A 22,336-nucleotide genomic window follows, 5' to 3' on the forward strand; every position below is an offset into this window, starting at 1 on the left:
AACGTCAACAATGATGCCGACATATATTTCTTCGTTTTTATTTCATTCAACATTATTATCCGGAAGTAAAATAATATGTTTCAGGAAATTACCGAGAGATATCTTCGTTTTTTTAAATTAGTTAAGTGCGCATACACTTTAAATAGGTTTATTTGAAAGCTTTAATTTTCCACAATATAATTTACTTGCCATTTATCATTTGATGATTACGAGACACTTCCTCTTGAGGATCGTGACAATTCATGCGCTGCGTGGAAACTTCCATTTCCAAAATGAATGCGACGATCGATGAAGAACGCAGACTTGAACAGGATGTAGCAAGAAAACGAATTAGACGGGCGAACGAGTCCATCGACGAACGTCAATGCAAACTTGAACATGATGGAGCAAGAAAAATAATGAGACGGGAGAAAAACGAGAGAAACGAGACGGGGAAAAGCCGATTGGAGAGGCGAGTGAGGAGCGATTGGAGAGGAGTGTGAGGCGCGATTGGAGAGGAGTGTGAGGCACGATTGGAGAGGCGAGTGAGGAGCGATTGGAGAGGAGAGTGAGGATCGATTGGAGGGGAGTGTGAGGCGTGATTGGAGGGGAGTGTGAGGCGCGATTGGAGAGGAGTGTGAGGCGCGATTGGAGAGGAGAGTGAGGCGCGGTTGGAGAGGAGAGTGAGGCGCGATTGGAGAGGAGTGTGAGTCGCGATTGGAGAGGAGTGTGAGTCGCGATTGGAGAGGAGTGTGAGGTGCGATTGGAGAGGAGTGTGAGGCGCGATTGGAGAGGAGTGTGAGGCGCGATTGGAGAGGAGTGTGAGGCGGGATTGGAGAAGAGTGTGAGGCGGGATTGGAGAGGAGTGTGAGGCGGGATTGGAGAGGAGTGTGAGGCGGGATTGGAGAGGAGTGTGAGGCGCGATTGGAGAGGAGTGTGAGGCGCGATTGGAGAGGAGTGTGAGGCGCGATTGGAGAGGAGTGTGAGGGGCGATTGGAGAGGAGTGTGAGGCGGGATTGGAGAGGAGTGTGAGGCGGGATTGGAGAGGAGTGTGAGGCGCGATTGGAGAGGAGTGTGAGGGGCGATTGGAGAGGAGTGTGAGGCGGGATTGGAGAGGAGTGTGAGGCGGGATTGGAGAGGAGTGTGAGGCGGGATTGGAGAGGAGTGTGAGGCGGGATTGGAGAGGAGTGTGAGGCGGGATTGGAGAAGAGTGTGAGGCGGGATTGGAGAGGAGTGTGAGGCGGGATTGGAGAGGAGTGTGAGGCGGGATTGGAGAGGAGTGTGAGGCGGGATTGGAGAGGAGTGTGAGGCGGGATTGGAGAGGAGTGTGAGGGGGGAGAGGAGTGTGAGGCGGGATTGGAGAGGAGTGTGAGGCGGGATTGGAGAGGAGTGTGAGGCGGGATTGGAGAGGAGTGTGAGGCGGGATTGGAGAGGAGTGTGAGGCGGGATTGGAGAGGAGTGTGAGGCGGGATTGGAGAGGAGTGTGAGGCGGGATTGGAGAGGAGTGTGAGGCGGGATTGGAGAGGAGTGTGAGGCGGGATTGGAGAGGAGTGTGAGGCGGGATTGGAGAGGAGTGTGAGGCGGGATTGGAGAGGAGTGTGAGGCGGGATTGGAGAGGAGTGTGAGGCGGGATTGGAGAGGAGTGTGAGGCGGGATTGGAGAGGAGTGTGAGGCGGGATTGGAGAGGAGTGTGAGGCGGGATTGGAGAGGAGTGTGAGGCGGGATTGGAGAGGAGTGTGAGGCGGGATTGGAGAGGAGTGTGAGGCGGGATTGGAGAGGAGTGTGAGGCGGGATTGGAGAGGAGTGTGAGGCGGGATTGGAGAGGAGTGTGAGGCGGGATTGGAGAGGAGTGTGAGGCGGGATTGGAGAGGAGTGTGAGGCGGTATTGGAGAGGAGTGTGAGGCGGGATTGGAGAGGAGTGTGAGGCGGGATTGAAGAGGAGTGTGAGGGATTGAAGAGGAGTGTGAGGGATTGAAGAGGAGTGTGAGGGATTGAAGAGGAGTGTGAGGGATTGAAGAGGAGTGTGAGGCGCGATTGGAGAGGAGTGTGAGGCGCGATTGGAGAGGAGTGTGAGGCGCGATTGGAGAGGAGTGTGAGGCGCGATTGGAGAGGAGTGTGAGGCGCGATTGGAGAGGTGAGGAGTGTGAGGGATTGGAGAGGTGAGGAGTGTGAGGGATTGGAGAGGTGAGGAGTGTGAGGGATTGGAGAGGTGAGGAGTGTGAGGGATTGGAGAGGTGAGGAGTGTGAGGAATTGGAGAGGTGAGGAGTGTGAGGGATTGGAGAGGTGAGGAGTGTGAGGGATTGGAGAGCTAGGTGGAGAGAGGAGAGTGTCAGGTGGAGAGAGGAGAGTGTCAGGTGGAGAGAGGAGAGTGTCAGGTGGAGAGAGGAGAGTGTCAGGTGGAGAGAGGAGAGTGTCAGGTGGAGAGGAGTGAGGGGTCACATATTATGTGAAATAAATAAATTGTGTTCATTACACCATTTCTGGATCTGATGACTTGCCAGTAACCATTTTGTAAAAATGAATGTGCAGCATCTAACTCAATATGTCGAAATGTCACACACGTCCATGCCCGTGGGATTCCCACGGGTGACCCCACTTGTCTATATATATATATCTGTGCAGCGTCTGGCCTGTGTTGTGTTGTGTTGTCCTGTGTTGTCACTGAACTACTTTCTCAAACTTTTGTGAAATCGTACCAAACTTCTGGAATGCACATATCTCTCCCGTCGGTATGTCCTGATGGTATTTTGTTTTGAAAAATTTTCCAATTTTTTTTTTTTTTTTTTTTGGAATTCTTTTTTTTTTAAACTTCAATTGTTTATAAAATGTGATATCACGTATATTACAAATACATTTGTGCAAAATAATTGTTTGAATTATGATTGGTTTAAACCATGACAAAACGGCAACTCGGCTACAGTCATTTATCTATATATCTACACATCTGGGCAGTGTCTGTGTTCTCACTTAACGACTCCCTCAAACTTTTGTTTCCGTGGTTGTGAAGTGTTTTTCATAACGTTGTGGTGGTTTTGAATCACGTGGTGGTGAGGTATTTTGAATTATGTGGTGGTGAGGTGTTTTTAAATGACGTGGTGGTGAGGTGTTTTGAATTAATTGGTGGTGAGGTATTTATAACGAGCGTTACGCCTCGGTCCCCCGTCGGGGAAGTGATGTGAGTTGACAAATTGGAAGACGCAGAAAACATGCCATGATATGATATTTCGCTCACAAGGTTCAGACATACATGGAGGCGGCCATCTTGGATTTTGACGTGGCGACCCAATTTTCTATAGCGTTCTTCCTTATGCCTAGATATACCCACACACCAGATTAGAAGTTGGTACTTCGCTTATTTTTCAAGATATTCCGCTCACAAGGTTCAGACATACATGGCGGTGGCCATCTTGGATTTTGACGTGGCAACCCAACTTTCAATAGCATTCTTCCTGATGCCGAGATACACCCACACACCAAATTAGAAGTTGGTACTTCGCTTATTTTTCAAGATATTTCGCTCACAATGTTCAGACATATATATGGTGGTGGCCATCTTGGATTTTAACGTGGCGACCCAATTTTCAAAAGCGTTCTTCCTTATGCCGAGATACACCCACACACCAAATTAGAAGTTGGTACTTCGCTTATTTTTCAAGATATTCATCTCACAAGGTTCAGACATACGTGGCGACCCAATTTTCAACAGCGTTCTTCCTTATGCCGAGATACACCCACACACCAGATTAGAGGTTGGTACTTCGCTTATTTTTCAAGATATTCAGCTCACAAGTTTCAGACGGACATGGCATCAGACATACATGGCGGCGGCCATCTTGGATTTTGACGTGGGTTGCACCCAAACACCAAATTTGAATGCGGTCCGTCGCTTACGCACGCACGCACGCACGCACGCATGCATGGACGGACGGACGGACGGACGGACGGACACACGGACGGAGGCGAAAACCATAGTCCTCCTTTCGCTCCGCTGTGCGACGGGGGAAAATTACGTTGTAGTGAGGTGTTTTTTATTATGTGTTGGTGAGGTGTTTAGAATTAGTTGGTGATGCGGTGTTTTGAATTATGTGGTGGTGAGGTGTTTTGAATTACTTGGTGGTGAGGTGTTTTTAAATGACATGGTGGTGAGGTGTTTTTAATTTTGTGGCGGTGAGGTGTTTTTATTACGTGTTTTATGGCTGTGAGGTGTTTTTAATCCGTGTTTTATGGCTGTGAGGTGTTTTTATTACGTGTTTGATGGCTGAGGTGTTTTCAATTTCGTGGTGGTGAGGTGTTTTTAATTTCGTGGTGGTGAGGTGTTTTTATTAGGTGTTTTATGGCTGTGAGGTGTTTTAAATTACTTGGTGGTGAGGAATTTTGAAATACTTGGTGTTGAGGTGTTTTGAATTAAGTGGTGGTGAGGTGTAATCGTCCCAAACTTCCAGTGTGCACCTTCCCCTCCCCTATGTATGTGCTGAGGGGTTCTTTCTTGAAAAAAAAACATTCAACCTAAATCTTCAACCTAAATTGCCTATAAAAATGTAATATCACAAACGCAACAAATACATTTGTGCAAAGTAATTGTTTGTATTATGATTGGTGAAAATCATGACAACACAGCAACTCAGGTACAGTCATTAGCCTCAGCTAAAATAAGCCCGTTCCTCAGTATCGACGCTTGGTGAGGTGAGCGCAGCGAGCCGACCCAAGCTAGTATATATATATTTGTGCAGCGTCTGTCCTGTGTTGTGTTGTGTTGTCACTGAACTACTTTCTCAAACTTTTGTGAAATCGTACCAGGGTATGTTTTAAAAAAAAAATTGCATTTTTTTTTTGGGGGGGAATTTATTTTTTTTCAACTTCAATTGTTTATAAAATGTGATATCACGTATATTACAAATACATTTGTGCAAAATAATTGTTTGAATTATGATTGGTTTAAACAATGACAAAACGGCAACTCGGGTACAGTCATTTATCTATATATCGACACATCTGGGCAGTGTCTGTGTTGTCACTTAACGACTCCCTCAAACTTTTGTTTCCGTGGTTGTGAAGTGTTTTTAATAACGTTGTGGTGGTTTTGAATCACGTGGTGGTGAGGTATTTTGAATTATGTGGTGGTGAGGTGTTTTTAAATGATGTGGTGGTGAGGTGTTTTAATATCACATGGTGGTGAGGTGTTTTTAAATCACATGGTGGTGAGGTGTTTTGAATTACGTGGTGGTGAGGTATTTATAATTACGTGGTGGTGAGGTGTTTTTAATTAGGTGGTGGTGAGGTGTTTTGAATTATTTGGTGATGCGGTGTTTTTAAATGATGTGGTGGTGTGTTTTTAATTTCGTGGCTGTGAGGTGTTTTTATTTTGTGTTTTATGGCTGTGAGGTGTTTTTATTACGTGTTTTATGGCTGTGAGGTGTTTTTAATTTTGTGGGGTGAGGTGGTTTTTTTTCGTGTTTTATGGCTGTGTGGTGTTTTTATTACGTGTTTTATGGCTGTGAGGTGTTTTTAATTTTGTGGTGGTGCGTTTTTATTACGTGTTTTATGGCTGTGAGGTGTTTTTATTACGTGTTTTATGGCTGAGGTGTTTTTATTTTCGTGGTGGTGAGGTGTTTTTATTACGTGTTTTATGGCTGTGAGGTGTTTTTATTACGTGTTTTATGGCTGTGAGGTGTTTTTTATTACTTGCTTGATGGCTGTGAGGTGTTTTCAATTTCGTGGTGGTGAGGTGTTTTTAATTTCGTGGTGGTGAGGTGTTTTTATTACGTGTTTTATGGTGGTGAGGTGTTTTGAATTACTTGGTGGTGAGGTATTTTGAATTACGTGGTGGTGAGGGGTTTTGAATTACTTGGTGGTGAGGTGTTTTGAATTACGTGGTGTTGAGGTGCAATCGTCCCAAACTTCCAGTGTGCACCTTCCCCTCCCCAATGTATGTGCTGAGGGGTTCTTTCTTGAAAAAAGAACATTCAACCTAAATCTTCAACCTAAATTGCCTATAAAAATGTAATATCACAAACACAACAAATACATTTGTGCAAAGTAATTGTTTGTATTATGATTGGTGAAAATCATGACAACACAGCAACTCAGGTACAGTCATTAGCCTCAGCTAAAATAAGCCCGATCCTCAGTATCGACTATATTATATTGCTAGTATATATATATTGTTACGGATCTCGGTTTCGGCACTCCCCTTGCCGAGGGGGGTTTAATCCCCTCGTCTTTTAAGCTGGCCGTCCGAGTCCTGGAACTATCTCGCTCCTTTGTGGGATGAGATTGGCCAGGGTGATTGGTCAAGGATTTCCCAAATACCTTCACCAATCTCTCCGCAAAGCAGGGAAATGAGTCCCCGCTCGAACCGCGGATGTGATGGTAGATTACCGAGCGGTTTAGCAACCCGCAGCTCGAGCCGTTAACAAAGGACTAAACCCGACTATAAAGCGTTTGGCCAAAATCGCGCCACAGGTATTCAATGGAAAGAAGAAGCCAAAGTAAGGAATAACAGATATTTATTAATTATGCACACGAAAACCCAAAGAAGAGGAAACGAAAGAAGGGCATTTACAAGGAGGAAAAATCAGATACACAGGGCAAGCCTTAAAACAGTCTTAATTATCAACGCCCAGACAGAACAAACACAGACTCACACGAAAGGGGAATAGCAGGCAGGAATCACTGGAAGAAGGAGAAGGTCCAGGTGGGACAACAGGGCTTGAAGGTTCGGCAGGGCACGGCAAAGAGGTCTGCTCCAGGTCCACGCTCCGGGCTGGAAGCGAGCAGCCAGCGGCAGGTACACGTATTCGTTTCACGCGGTAGGACTGTTTGAAGCAGCTTGTCAGAGCTCCGCGCAGCTTCGTCTCTCTCTCTGCCTTCTTTGTCCAACTCCACTCAACTCTCTCAACTTCTCGGTTCGGCTGGATCACTCCTCTCGCTAAGCAGTCCCCAGCGCCCACCTTTTATTGCTGTGGGCCGTATCAAGTTGCGGGCTCCGAGGGCACGCCTACCGGTTGGCTCACCGCGGTGCTGGTTGGCCGGTCAGGGCTTGCTGACTCCACCTCCGATGATGCGTCGATGTGCAACGCCCGTGATCTGGTGGCTCCTCCCCCTTCTTCTCGGCCCAACCGCATGGCCAATGCGGCTGGTGGGGAGTTAAATGAGCCAAACCAAAGGGCAGCGAACGCTGCCTGGCTGTTACTTTGCAGAGACGTGGGTGGGGCGATTGGGGAATTGAAAGGGATATTTGATTGGGGAATTGAATTGAAAGGGAACGCCCCACCCATGTCTCCGCAAAGTAACAGCCAGGCAGCGTTCGCTGCCCTTTGGTTTGGCTCATTGAACTCCCCACCAGCCGCATCTTATTGTCCCCCGTCGCACCGCGGTGCGAAAGGGGGACTATGGCTTTCCCCTCCGTCCGTGTGTCCGTGCGTGCGTGCGGGCATGCGTGCATGCGTAAGCGAAGGACCGCATTCGAATACGGTGTGTGGGTGCAACCCACGTCAAAATCCAAGATAGCCGCCGCCATGTATGTCTGATGCCATGTATGTCTGAACCTTGTGTGCTGAATATCTTGAAAAATAAGCGAAGTACCAACTTCTAATCTGGTGTGTGGATGTATCTAGGCACAAGGAAGAACGGTATTGAAAATTGGGTCGCCACGTCAACATCCAAGATGGCCGCCGCCATGTATGTCTGAACCTTGAGATGAATATCTTGAAAAATAAGCGAAGTACAAACTTATAATTTGGTGTGTGGGTGTACCTCGGCATATGGAAGAACGCTATTGAAAATTGGGTCGCCACGTCAACATCCAAGATGGCCGCCACCACATATATGTCTGAACCTTGTGAGCAAAATATCTTGAAAAATAAGCGAAGTACCAACTTCTAATCTGGTGTGTGGGTGTATCTAGGCACAAGGAAGAACGCGATTGAAAATTGGGTCGCCATGTCAAAATCCAAGATGGCCGCCGCCATGTATGTCTGAACCTTGTGAGATGAATATCTTGAAAAATAAGCGAAGTACCAACTTCTAATTTGGTGTGTGGGTGTATCTCGGCATAAGGAAGAACACTTGAAAATTGGGTCTCCACGTCAAAATCCAAGATGACCGCCACCATATATATGTCTGAACCTTGAGCAAAATATCTTGAAAAATAAGCGAAGTACCAACTTCTCATCTGGTGTGTGGGTGTATCTCGGCACAAGGAAGAACGCCATTGAAAATTCGGTCGCCACATCAAAATCCAAGATGGCCACCACCATATATATGTCTGAACCTTGTGAGCGAAATTTCTTGAAAAATAAGCGAAGTACCAACTTCTAATCTGGTGTGTGGATGTATCTAGGCATAAGGAAGAACGCTCTTGAAAATTGGGTCGCCATGTCAAAATCCAAGATGGCCGCCGCCATGTATGTCTGAACCTTGAGATGAATATCTTGAAAAATAAGCGAAGTACCAACTTCTAATTTGGTGTGTGGGTGTATCTCGGCATAAGGAAGAACGCTATTGAAAATTGGGTCGCCACGTCAAAATCCAAGAAGGCCGCCACCATATATATGTCTGAACCTTGTGAGCGAAATATCTTGAAAAATAAGCGAAGTACCAACTTATAATCTGGTGTCTGGGTGTATCTAGGCATAAGGAAGAACGCTGTTTAAAATTGGGTCGCCACGTCAAAATCCAAGATGGCCGCCGCCATGTATGTCTGAACCTTGTGAGCGGAATATCTTGAAAAATAAGCGAAGTACCAACTTCTAATCTGGTGAGTGGGTGTATCTAAGCATAAGGAAGAACGCTATTGAAAATTTGGTCGCCACGTCAAAATCCAAGATGGCCGCCTTGCGTCTTCCACTTTGTCAACTCGCATCACTTCACCGATGGGGGACCTAGGCGTAACGCTTGTTTGATTAATGCAACACAGATTCAACGACTGGGAACAGATCCTTAACTGAAACACATAATAATGAAATAACTACGAAGAGGGCCTATGGTTCGCTACGTGTTGTTTCATGGACTAACTAGGGTGCGATCTTTATCCAGCCAATTGAGGGGGATATTTACAGGGGAGACATTTATAAGGGATACATTTACTAAAATTTACTAGTGAAGGTTGTAAAAACCGTAACACAGCACCCGTTTTTCCTCTAGGGTCTTCTCGACCCGAACTAACTTTACTTAATGTGACACTCAGGTGTAATAACCCTCTCCTATTAACCTTACCCTTGAGTGTGACAGTTTTCAAACAACTACATATGTCCCGCCTGCTACGTTGCATCCTACCTAACAGACTCACACCCACAGGATAACCAAATTGCGGAATGGTCTTCAAACTATACATTTACGGTGGGGAGCATTATTTACAAAGCACTAATTTGTATTTACACGGCAAACCCAGGACCTGTCATTTTGGGAGACAAAAAGATGTTCCTGAAAAAGAGGAAGAGCATGCACTGCTCTGCATCGATACACCATACTCAAGTGCCCGGGGATGCACAATTGATATTGCAGTGCACCCCCGAGCACAAGAGCATTACAAAGCACCAATCAGCACCAGAAAACCACACAAAGCACCATCCAGTGCTCATTGCACACACATTTCAAATATAAAAAAAGCAAACAAACGGTGGTCCGGTTCTTCTTGCTGCTCCTGCTCTGCTGGTCCGATGTTTCTTCCAGATGTTGTCCTTCTTGTTCTTGTGGCTTGCTGCCTATTTGTAAATAATAAAAAGGCACAAACCACGTCCATTTTTATTTAGGGCCCACAGGGGCCAACTATGGGTGGTCCACCTGTAGGGCAAAAGGGGCCACCTCACCGTGGTCCCCAAGCCAACTCCTCTCTGGCCATCATGGCCGGTCCCAGCAGAGGGGCCAGGCCCCAACACGTGGGGTCCATCAGTGTGTGGTGCTTAGCCACAGAAACGTGTGGTGCTAGGCCGCAAGTCGTGCGGTCCATAAGGTGGTGTACCGATCCAGGCAGGCTGTGCAGCGGCGGCTCGGGCACACAAATGCGGCTCCTGCATGCTTTCTCCTCAGTGCCCAGAGAGCACGGTCCATAGGTGGGGAAGGAGGACAAAGCAAAGTTAGCGGGGTGCAAGGGCGCAAGGGTACACATCAACACAAGGTAATGCAGAGGTGAGGTGCGCAGGAGAGCGAGCGGAGAAAGCTCGTCCCTATCGTACGTCAGCCCCCCCTATCACCTAATCTACCCTTGCCCCTTACCCCATATTTACACAACAATTTACAATTCGTCTCTATTGTCCTGTCTTCCCCATATCTCCCCTAATCCAAATTCGTCAACAATCCCAATTTCTAACCAAATTTGCCATCAATCAATTCATCATCAATCCCTCATAAGGAGGAAGAGATGGAACAAACAAGCACAATGTCACCCCCACGTCATGATGCGTCATCATTCCAAAACATTTGCACAAAAAAAAAAAAAAAAAACATGGTGTGGAGTTCTCATCTCATCTCATTTGCACATCCGACTCATCACCTCAGGTGAGTGGCTGCAGATGGTGCGAAGGGATTTCAATCCTAACTATCCTTCTAAATGACTTTAACACTTTTACTCTACCCGGGGTTTTTCCCTGCAAAACCATTGGCCACCTTACTCTATGCGGTTCTAAAAACCAAACTCCCATTGACCAAACTGTGGTGCTCACCAATTTGGGGTCTCACTCCCCCGATTCAACTCCCTGTGCCTTCGCACAATTTCGGGGCTGAGTCGTGTGGCTCCTCTAGCAGGTCTGCTCACCTGCACACCTCTGCCACTGTAGTTGCCTCCGAGCTTACCTGCTCCTTACCCTAACCTATCTACCTGGGGAAGGCCCTCTGGCACTCTCCCCACTCGGTGCCCTCTCTGGCACTGGGCTACCTGGGTCCATCCTCCGGATCCTCGGGCCCATTCACAACTCTACTGGCTCCCAGAGCCCACCTGCGGCCTCACCTGGCCGACATCCTCACAGTGGCGGAGTGCCCATTTAACCACACACACACTAAGGCCACACGCCCAGCCATTTCCACTTCACTAATGCACCCATCCAAACACCATTCTACCACACGCACCATAGATGCCAATATCCACCACAATTTACCTATACCCTCTACCTACTCTTAAACTACCCTCCCCGGGTATTCGTGAAAGGGGTCCATCTTCCCCATCCACTCCCTTTCGCACCAACCACTCCACTCCACATGTTCCACACTACTCACTCCACACCATTCATTCCATACTCCATTCCATCTATTCCATTCTCCATATATTCCATACCATTTATTCCCTGCAACCATTCTCCATTCACCTGTACTTTGCTTGCACACACCTGTGCTCACACACACCTGGTGGCTCTTGCACCCGTCTCTCCTCCAGGACTATTCGCTCAATACAACTCACAATCGCACTTTTCACCATACGCTGCTCAATCACCTCCTTCACACACACTGCCCCATTCACGAGCATTGCCTCTCAATTCCTCATTTCAATATGCTCACCAGCAAGAACTTCCATACGCAATGCCTCATTCAATAAACCACACCACAAACACACTGCATCATCTGAGCTGACTACCCCCCCTTCTGAAACTTGCGCTTCCCAGTTGCCCCTTATACTATTGCGCCCCCACGTCGTTATCATCCAACTAATCTACCTACGTCCCCTACTACAGGTACATGTCGCTACTTAACTCTACAGTTACCTATGGTCAGCTATTTCCCTATACAATTATCCAAACCCTCCCTGGCTTGGTCATGGCTGGCTATAGCTCATGTGCCCGGGTGGATGGGAGGGATGGTGGATTTGCCATCCCTCTACATCGGGCATCTCATCAATTTTGCCCATCCAATTTTTGCCAATCCAATTTGCCAATCATTACTGCCAATCATTTTTACCAATCCAATTTGCCAATCATTACTGCCAATCCTATTCACTATTCCCAATTTCGAATCAAAACACTATCATCATCCCATTCCATTAAACTTGAGCCTCTCGGTATGTCCATGCATGTTCAAAGCTCGGCTTCGCAAAGCCGCGCAATGCATACAGGTGGTTTGGTCGCCTGCAGGTTGGGTCCGTCCGGCATTCGGTTCAGGGGAGGAGGTTTGGTTGGGCCAAGGTTTAAAGCACCATCCCTATGCAGGGCCTTTCGCTCCCATGCGCGGTGGGCCAACCCTGCCCGGGTGGGACGCCGCCACCACAAGGGGGTGCCATTCCGATCCCTCCTACCTTCCCTCGAACCGGGCTGGTCACCTTGCCCGGCAAAGCCCGGACTCGACCGTGCGGGGCGGGGCCCGGCCCGGATCGTGCACGACGCTCCGAACAGAAGCGACGCTGCACCGATCCCCGCCGGCTCCCGCAATACACACAGCCCGGCACGGGCCGAGAGCTCGCGTCGGCTAAACGTCGGTCTAACCGCTGCTCCGTTTAACGTCGATGCCTTACTCGCATGCTCACACGCATACGCGACCCCTTTCACACTCACCAAGCCCGGCGTCTCAGCGCCTCTCGTACATCCCACGCATTCTACCACCGCACTCTGTTAAACACCACTCGCTGTTCGCACACTTCATTAACACACCTCCTCGCGCCCACTCCTCGGTCACATCCTCTGTGACAACCATGGGTGTGCACTCTTTTGCACACCCAATCACGCGCTTCACCACCAACTCAGGTGTACCTCCTCGCACACGCTCGACCATTCCAAGGGTGCATTCTCGCACCCGCCTCTCATCCATCTCACTCTCCGTGTCACTCTCGTCGCACGTACACTCCGACGTGCATTCTCGCTCGCACTCGGTATCACTCCCACACTTTGTAACACACTCACTCTTCGACGCACACTTTTTCCTCACACCCGTGCCATTTTCTCTCACACCACTCACAAGGGACCCTCCACCAACGCCCGGGTGCTTTCTCGATCCCAAGTGCGCGAAAATTATTTTTGCGCCAAACATCCTCCTGCAAAATCTCCCCGCACAATATACAGCACGACTCACCTGGGCGCTTCTTCTCCTTCGCTCCAACACCACCTGCAAATCTTTATTGGGGTTATTAAGCACAGCATCGTGATGTGAGCACGGACTTTGCACATTTTCCATCTTTTCCTCCCGCTGTTGTTCTACCAAGTCCGTCTCTCCAATCCCAATTTCCACTATTTCTTTTTCTTTATTCACCTCGACGACCGCTGGCTTTATTAAAATTTCCTCTTCTACCTCAGCGGTCGCCGGCTTCCCCATACCCCGGGTCGCGATTTCTATGCCCGTCATTTTAACCGCGCCCTGCTCCGCCTCGCTCAACCCGCGCTTCTCAAACCGCGTTACCTCGTCGCGTACCCCGCGACCTCTTCGCTCAACCTGCGGTTAACCTCCCTCTCGGCTTCCCTTACCTCATATGTGGCCTTGTCCCTCGCTAACCCCTCATTTACTTCCCCGATTTGGTTACCCACGTCCTCCAGTTGGCCCCCCAATTTACCTTCGAGCCCCCCATCTGGCTTCCCATCTCATTTCCCATTTCCTCAATTTGGCTTCCCAATCGTTCATACGTCTTGACCATAAGGGCCTCCACTTGTGCCATAAATGATTGCATGTTTTCAACCGTTGGCACAAAGGGCGCGGCTCTCGCCGCCACGTGCGAGGCGCCGCCATCTTGTGCGCCTGCAACCCCTGCTACCGCACCCTCATCGCTCTCCTCCTCCAATTCCTCCCTGGGGTCCTGGATTGCCTCTAACCCCTCATTCTCTCCTACCGGCACCCGATCACCGTGATCATCCATGGCACGACTTTAATTTAGGATGTTAAACAAAATTTCGGCTGCTCGTAATTTCGACCAAATTTTTAGACGTTTTAAAAATTTGGTTCGGGCCTCAAATCCAAACTCCTCGACACCAATTGTTACGACCAATAGCACAATTGTTGTCCAAAATTTGGGCTAAATAAATTTAGTCCCAGGTTCCAGATCCTAACTCCTGACTACCAATTGTTATGGATCTCAGAGACGGCACACCCCTTAGCAAGGGGGGGTTAATCCCCTTGGCCTGTTAAGCTGGCCATCCGAGTCCTGGAACTATCTCGCCCCTTTGCGGGATGAGATTGGCCAGGGTGATTGGTCAAGGATTTCCCAAATACCTTCAACAATCTCTCCGCAAAGCAGGGAAATGAGTCCCCGCTCGAACCGCGGATGTGATGGTGGATTGCCGAGCGATTTAGCAACCCGCAGCTCGAGCCGTTAACAAAGGACTAAACCCGACTATAAAGCGTTTGGCCAAAATCGCGCCACAGGTATTCAATGGGAAGAAGGGACTAAAGCGATCGGGGGAAAGAAGAAGCCAAAGTAAGGAATAACAGATATTTATTAATTATGTACAGGAAAACCCAAAGAAGAGGAAACGAAAGAAGGGCATTTACAAGGAGGAAAAATCAGATACACAGGGCAAGCCTTAAAACAGTCTTAATTATCAACGCCCAGACAGAACAAACACAGACTCACACGAAAGGGGAATAGCAGGCAGGAATCACTGGAAGAAGGAGAAGGTCCAGGTGGGACAACAGGGCTGGAAGGTTCGGCAGGGCACAGCAAAGAGGTCTGCTCCAGGTCCACGCTCCGGGCTGGAAGCGAGCAGCCAGCGGCAGTAACACGTATTCGTTTCACACGGTTGGGCTGTTTGAAGCAGCTTGTCAGAGCTCCGCGCAGCTTCGTCTCTCTCTCTGCCTTCTTTGTCCAACTCTCTTCCAACTCCACTCAACTCTCTCAACTTCTCGGTTCGGCTGGATCACTCCTCTCCCTAAGCAGTCCCCCGCGCCCGCCTTTTATTGCTTTGGGCCGTATCAAGCCGCGGGCTCCGAGGGCACGCCTACCGGTTGGCTCACCGTGGTGCTGGTTGGCCGGTAAGGGCTTGCTGACTCCACCTCCGATGATGCGTCGACCTGCCACGCCCGTGATCTGGCGGCTCCTCCCCCTTCTTCTCGGCCCGACCGCATGGCCAATGGCGGCTGGTGGGGAGTTAAACGAGCCAAACTAAAGGGCAGCGAACGCTGCCTGGCTGTTACTTTGCGGAGACGTGGGCGAGGTGATTGGGGAATTGAAAGGGGCCTATCTTATTTGATTAATGCAACGCAGATTCAACTACTGGGAACAGATCCTTAACTGAAACACATAATAATGAAATAACTACGAAGAGGGCCTATGGTTCGCTACATGTTGTTCATGGACTAACTAGGGTGCGATCTTTAACCAGCCAATTGAGGGGGATATTTACAGGGGAGACATTTATAAGGGATACATTTACTAAAATTTACGAGTGAAGGTTTGTTTGTTTTTTTGTATACAGAGTCGAGGCTCGTGAAAGAGCTAACATTTATCAAACAAACAAATCAAACAAACAAGCAAACAAAGTATATAAAAAGGGGAGCGGTCAACAAGATGGGGAGAGAAGGGGAGGAAGCACACATACACAACATTTGAGAGCAGGGACATCGGGAGATGTTTTTGGAGGGAGAGGGCCTGGGGGGAGGCAGGATAGGTTTAAAACGCAAGGACACCAAGGACTTCCAGGAAAGAAGTCAAAAGTCACCTCAAAAAAGTGGATTTGGGGTGAAATTAGTGGGGGTAGAAAAGATTAAGGTTTTGGATGGGGGAAGATAAGAGATGGTGGTGAACAGCCGTTTTAAAGACCTGGAGGGAGGAGTGGGATTGAAGAGAGTGAGGGAGTTTGTTCCAGAGGCGGGAGAAAAGAGGAATGAAGGCGTGAAGGTGAGCAGAGAGTCTTGATTTTGGCAGTTTAACCACAAGAGGGTTGCAGGCAGATCTTGTGCGACCTGCAGGAATATTTGGGGGACAGAGCCCAGAGAGAGCTGGGGGAGCAAGGCCGGAGAGGAGTCGGTAGAAGACGGAAAGACCACCAACCTGCCTGCGGTGATTAAGTGAAAGGCCCTTGGAGATAGCGTCATCGCGGGAGATTCCAATGATTCTGAACGCTTTGGTTTCAACAGCGTGAAGACGAGCTTAGGTGTGAGGCAGGAGCACCAGCCCAGAGGGGAGAGCAGTACTCCATTGAGCTGCGGATGAAAGCCTTGTATGTGGTGAGGAGCTCAGGTGTGCCAAGGAAGGACTTCGCACGACGGAGGATGCCCAGTCGGCGACTGGCTTTGGAGGCCAGCTTGGAAATGTGGTTTTCCCAGGAAAGATCATGGCAGATAGTGAGACCCAAAAGCTTGAGTGACAGAACTTATTGGAGAGGTTTATTCAGAAAGTAGATGGGAGGGTTGTCCAGTCGGTCTTTTCGGAGAGACATCGTAAGAGTGTGAGATTTGTCAGGATTGAAAGACATGTTCCACTTGTTTGCCCAGTCTGTGATTTTGTCCAGGTCTGCAGAGAGTGAGGAGGCTGCAGACTGCCGATCTGAGGGATGAGGAACGTGTCCGCCACAATGTAAAGAAATAAACTGGTTTTATTAAGTGTATTTACCTTGAAGATCAGACGAAGATGCTGGCGGAGGTGGAGGAGATGACTTTTGCCTTTTTCACTACACTTTCCTCGCTTTCACTTGCAGGGCGTTTCAATAAAAACCTGTCCAATGAGGTTTGTTTCTTCCTCCCTTTCAAAATGTTTCGATCATACTGCTACGATCGTACTGCCTCGCCAAGTCGACAACACGCACACCTCGCTCATGTTTTTCGACGATTGCGTGTTTTATATCCAAGCACATCATCCTCTTCTTCTTCTCAGTACTGCCCTTGGCACTCAATTTCTTAGGACCCATGGTTAAAACTAAGAAATTTTCCAAAAGAACCAACATGCGAAAACAAAGCAGCAGCGATATACGGCAGAGATGCTTGCACGGCAAGATAACCACGTGACCGGAACGCTCGTTGGGCCACCTAGTGGCGGGTGGCGTAAGCTCGTAACTCAGATCTCGGCTCGCATCTCAAAGCAAAAAACCGCCCGAGCGACGGCTCGTATCTCGGAAAACTCGTAAGTTGGTGCACTCGTAAGTCAAGGTTTCACTGTATATATATATATATATATATATATATATATATATATATATAGATAGATAGATATATATATATTGTTACGGATCTCAACGTCGGCCCCTTTTCCCCTTAAGAAGGGGGGGATTAATCCCCTTGTTTGTGACTGACCGACGCGAGTCCTGAAGCTGCCCAGCTCCCTCCTGGGGAGGCAGGTGAGCAACCTCGTTCGAGGCCGTGGACAAGATGTTGTTTGCCGAGCGGATGGCAGCCCGCGGCTCGAACCATTAACAGAACTAGACCCTATTCTGAACATTGGCCAAATCGTGCCACAGGTATCCAATGGGGAAATCACTAAAACGAAACGGATGTAAAGGAAAGAAGGCAAGGTAGGAAGAACAAATATAATTTATTACTAACTATTATGTACAAGACCAAAAGTAACCAAGGAGAAGGAAAGATACGAAAATAAAGACAGAAAGATGGAAGGACCAGAAGACAGTGCAATCCTAACTTATCTAAACAGGCTTAACTTATACCCCAGACAACATAAAAGACGGACGACAATCAGACTTACACGAGTGGGGGAGGAAGGCAGGAACGAATGGCTGGAAGGAGAGGAAGGTTCGGGTGGGACTTGCTCCCGCACGGGACGTCGGGCTCAACCTCGACGGCCACCGATGCCACCGATCCCACAGCAATCGGTTCCCGCGTAGCAGCGGGTCGAAGCTGCGTGTCACAGGGGGGCCGGACTACGGCTGTCACCAAGCTGCGGTTGTTCACTCGCGATGGACTCAAAGCTGCGGTTCGTTCACTCCACTCTCGCAGTGCTCACTCCTCCACCGAACTCTCAACAACAACCACTGCTCCTCCTCCACTGAAACTCAAGTCCTCAACTCTCTCCCGGTGGACTGCGGTGGGAGGCTCCGGGCGTCGGGTTGTATATCGCCACACCCTGGAACGTTCGCGAAACTGCCCGATCGTTCTCTCTCCGCCCTCTCAAGCCAAACCCCTGGTGCTTGGTTGGTTGATCGGGGTTGGCTCACTCCTCCTTCCTATGACGAGGTGGAGACACGCCTTTCTTCTCCGAACCGACCGCGTGCTTAATGGAGGGCGAATGCAGTTGGCAAATGTGGTTGGCAATGGAGGCTTTGGGCAATGAAAGGGGAATTTGAAAAGGGAACTATCTTATGTCATCTGGTGCAATGCAGAGTCAACTAGTGGGAAACACAGCCTTAAACTAATACACATAATAAGGAAATAACTATTTAGAAGGGTATATGGTGGCCTACGTGCTTGCGATGGAGTAACTAAGAGGACGACCTTTGACCTTTACACACAAAACGGAGGTATTTACAAGAATTACTACACTAGAGGGGCATATTTACAACAAAGGATTCTCAAATCCGCAACAATATAATATATATATATACATATATATATATATATATATATATATATATATATATATATATATATATATACGTATATATATATATATATATATATATGTGTGTGTGTGTGTATGTCTATATTTCATGTAGATCTATTTTGCAAGTGTATTTTGTGTAGATCAGTGACAAAAATTCTCAATTTAATCCATTTTAAATTTAGGCTTGAACAACAAAATGTGAAAAAAGTGAAGTGGTGAACACTTTCTCAAGGCAGTAACTGTTCAGTGTGATGATGTGCTGTTCTCAACCTTGGTGTGTGATGTGTGTTATTTGTTCAGAAATTTCATCAAAGGAGTTCGTCCGGTGAACAAAATACTGAAGGTTGTGATCAAATAGTCGACCTGGCGGGTCTGGTGGAAGGTGGTCCAGGTGCTGCAACCAAGTAGGTTTGCTATTTCGTGATGGGATTGTTTTGTTTTTTTTTGCATCCTGCTAGCAATTGGGTGATAAACAAAGAAAAGAAAAAAAACACACCCCTATCTTTTTATGCAAAGGTCAACGTTCATGGAGAAGTTGAACAACAAAGTGGAAAGTTGACAAACAGAAATAGGGTGAAGGAGAACAGTTGGATGAGGGACACATTCGCACTCACTCTCACACTCTCACACTCACTCACTCACACAGACAGAGTCCATTTTTAGGGGGACTCGGTCCAGACAAGTCCATTTTTTGGGGGACTCTGTCTTGGACTTGACTCTTCAGAACTCGGATGTGGAATGCCAAGGACTCAGACTCGGCCCGATTCCGGCTCTAGTTGGAAATAGATAGTGCACAGTAGAAATAAAAAAAGTAAAAAGGTCGTTTTGACCATCCTTTCCGGTTGTACTCTAACCTTTTACCATAAAAATCATGGTAAATTAGCAAAAGACGTGAAAAAATCTTCGAAATGCATTTAGGCAGGGGAGTAGTGCTGCCGGTGCACTGCTCCGACACTTCAGTCCAAACGAGGCAGAGCTGCAACAGTTTAAAAAAACAAAACACATTTTTTAATGGCCACCATGATAAATCGATTCATCATTTTTCAACCGAATATTTGTCAATATTATTTATTTACCCACTTCTTGGTTGTTAGGATGCATTTTTCTCCATTTTAATGTTTAAAACAACATACCATCTTCAGAATGTCGTCCCTCACAAATGAAAACGTTCCATCTTCAGAATGTAGCCCCTCACAAATGAAAACGTTCCATCTTCAGAATGTAGCCCCTCACAAATGTCATGTGAGAAACGATTTTCGACTTTCCACGATGCATTTACTACTTTGTTTTGACAGCTCTGATACGTCCCCACAATTACCATGTCCATCTCTCATTACATCCTTATTATTCCTCACCTTCATCCTTCCCACCTTGGAAGGCGGCGCACACCTTGACCAAGTACACACACCTACTTTCCTACTTTGTTTCAATTTTGTTTTCTGTGATCAGTGTGACTAGGGGTGTGTTCCGATAGCAAGAGCCTTTCGATCGCCGTCAGATTCAAAACGTACTGCAACCAATGAAATGCTCAGAGGCCCTCTTGTGTATACAATACTCGTAATATCGAAAAGTGCATTTCGTACTTTAACATCTGCTTTTCATCCTAATTCTTACAAATCTACAAACATGCAAACCACCACCTCTCCTGCCCCCAAAATACACAGTGGTAGGGTCGATATAAAAGCTTGGTGGGTGGGGGGGGGGGGGGGGGGGTTCTCCTTCTGATTTCCCATTTATTTATCTTTCTTTCTCTCTTCCTCATACTCTGCTTCAAACAAATTTATTGTGTGTGTGTGTGTGTGTGTGTGTGTGTGTGTGTGTGTGTGTGTGTCAGTCAGTCAGTCAGCAGTTGTCACAAGAGGATGAGTAAAATGGAAAACGACGGCCGAGACAGCATTAGCTTGAGTACTACAATCAGAGCATTGTTTATACTAGGGCATGCCCGTACTATATCTATATCTAAAATTATATCCCCCCCCCTCTATTTACATGAAATGGTTTGGTCCAAAGCGAACGGCTTGCGAGTACGGTGACAATCCCCCCCCCCCCCCCCTCTATTTACATGAAATGGTTTGGTCCAAAGCGAACGGCTTGCGAGTACGGTGACAATCCCCCCCCCTCTATTTACATGAAATGGTTTGGTCCAAAGCGAACGGCTTGCGGAGTTTGGTAAAGAAATCGCCATAGCGTGCACAAACGCGCAGGAAAGCGAAAGAATCGCAAATTAGTTTTAAAACATAGTTTAACGCCAACATAGTTTGCCAACGTGAAATAAATGAATACGCTCTCAAATGTGCCGTCCGAGGCAGAGTCTGTTCGGCACGTTCGGCACACGTGATAGCTCGCTGCTCTCTGATTGGTTGAATCGTTTTTTGGACATAGCTCGGTAACTACTTGTCCGATTAATATGAAACCTTGAAAAGGCACATCCTCGGGTCCCCAGCAATATACCTGGCAAGTTTAAAGTATATCGGACCCGTGGTTGTCGAGAAACAGCGGTCACAGACATACAGAAATACATACATACATACACACAGAGATTACTGGAATTATAGATAGATGGAGCCGACCATCATGTTGTTGCCGTGCCGAGCACTTGGTTTCGTTGGAGTGCACAACCTCCGGACACACATCTTCACCGTACACACCCTACGTCCACACATCTTCACCGTACACACCCTCCGTACACACATCTTCACCGTACGCACCCTCCGTACACACATCTTCTCCGTACACACATCTTCACCATACACACATCTTCACCGTGCACACCCTCCATACACACATCTTCACCATACACACATCTTCGCCTTCCACACCCTCCATACACACATCTTCACCGTACACACATCTTCACCATACACACCCTCCGTACACACATCTTCACCGTACACACCCTCCATACACACATCTTCACCGTACACACATCTTCACCATACACACCCTCCGTACACACCCTCCATCCACACATCTTCACCTTACACACCCTCCGTACACACATCTTCACCGTACACACATCTTCACCGTACACACATCTTCACTGCACAGACCTTCACACACATCTTCACCATACACACCCTCCATACACACATCTTCGCCGTACGCACCCTCCGTACACACATCTTCACCATACACACATCTTCACCGTACACACCCTCCATACACACATCTTCACCTTACACACCCTGCGTACACACATCTTCACCGTACACACCCTCAATACACACATCTTCACCATACACACATCTTCACCGTACACACCCTCCATACACACATCTTCACCGTACACACCCTCCATACACACATCTTCACCGTACACACATCTTCACTGCACAGACCTTTACACACATCTTCACCATACACACATCTTCACCTTACACACCCTCCGTACACACATCTTCACCGAACACACCCTTCATACACACATCTTCACCTTCCACACCCTCCATACACACATCTTCACCGTACACACCCTCCATACACACATCTTCACTGTACACACATCTTCACCATACACACATCTTCACCATACACACCCTCCATACACATCTTCACCTGACACACCCTCCATACACACATCTTCACCATACACACATCTTCACCGTACACACCCTCCATACACACATCTTCACCATACACACATCTTCACCGTACACACCCTCCATACACACATCTTCACCGTACACACCCTCCATACACACATCTTCACTGCACAGACCTTTACACACATCTTCACTGCACAGACCTTTACACACATCTTCACTGCACAGACCTCTACACACATCTTCACCGTGCACACCCTCCATACACAAATCTTCACCATACACACATCTTCACCTTCCACACCCTCCGTACACACATCTTCAACGTACACACATCTTCACCATGCACACCCTCCGTACACACCCTCCATACACACCCTCCGTACACACATCTTCACCGTACACATCCTCCATACACAC

At 47.8% G+C, this 22,336-nt stretch overlaps 1 protein-coding gene across 8 annotated transcripts in view; it reads left to right on the top strand.

Annotated features, from left to right (window-relative positions):
• LOC137427213 (sentrin-specific protease 6) overlaps nt 1-22,336 on the top strand; it is a 224,412-nt gene that overhangs the window by 160,274 nt on the left and 41,802 nt on the right. For all 8 annotated transcript variants that reach the window (XM_068116490.2, XM_068116492.2, XM_078778566.1 and 5 more), the window contains one exon: nt 18,675-18,778. In XM_068116490.2, the coding sequence (XP_067972591.2) occupies nt 18,675-18,778 (104 nt within the window). The remainder of the gene's footprint in view (nt 1-18,674; nt 18,779-22,336) is intronic.

Source organism: Myxine glutinosa, chromosome 5, assembly GCF_964187855.1.
Source record: "Myxine glutinosa chromosome 5, kmMyxGlut1.1, whole genome shotgun sequence".
Lineage (NCBI taxonomy): Eukaryota > Metazoa > Chordata > Myxini > Myxiniformes > Myxinidae > Myxine > Myxine glutinosa.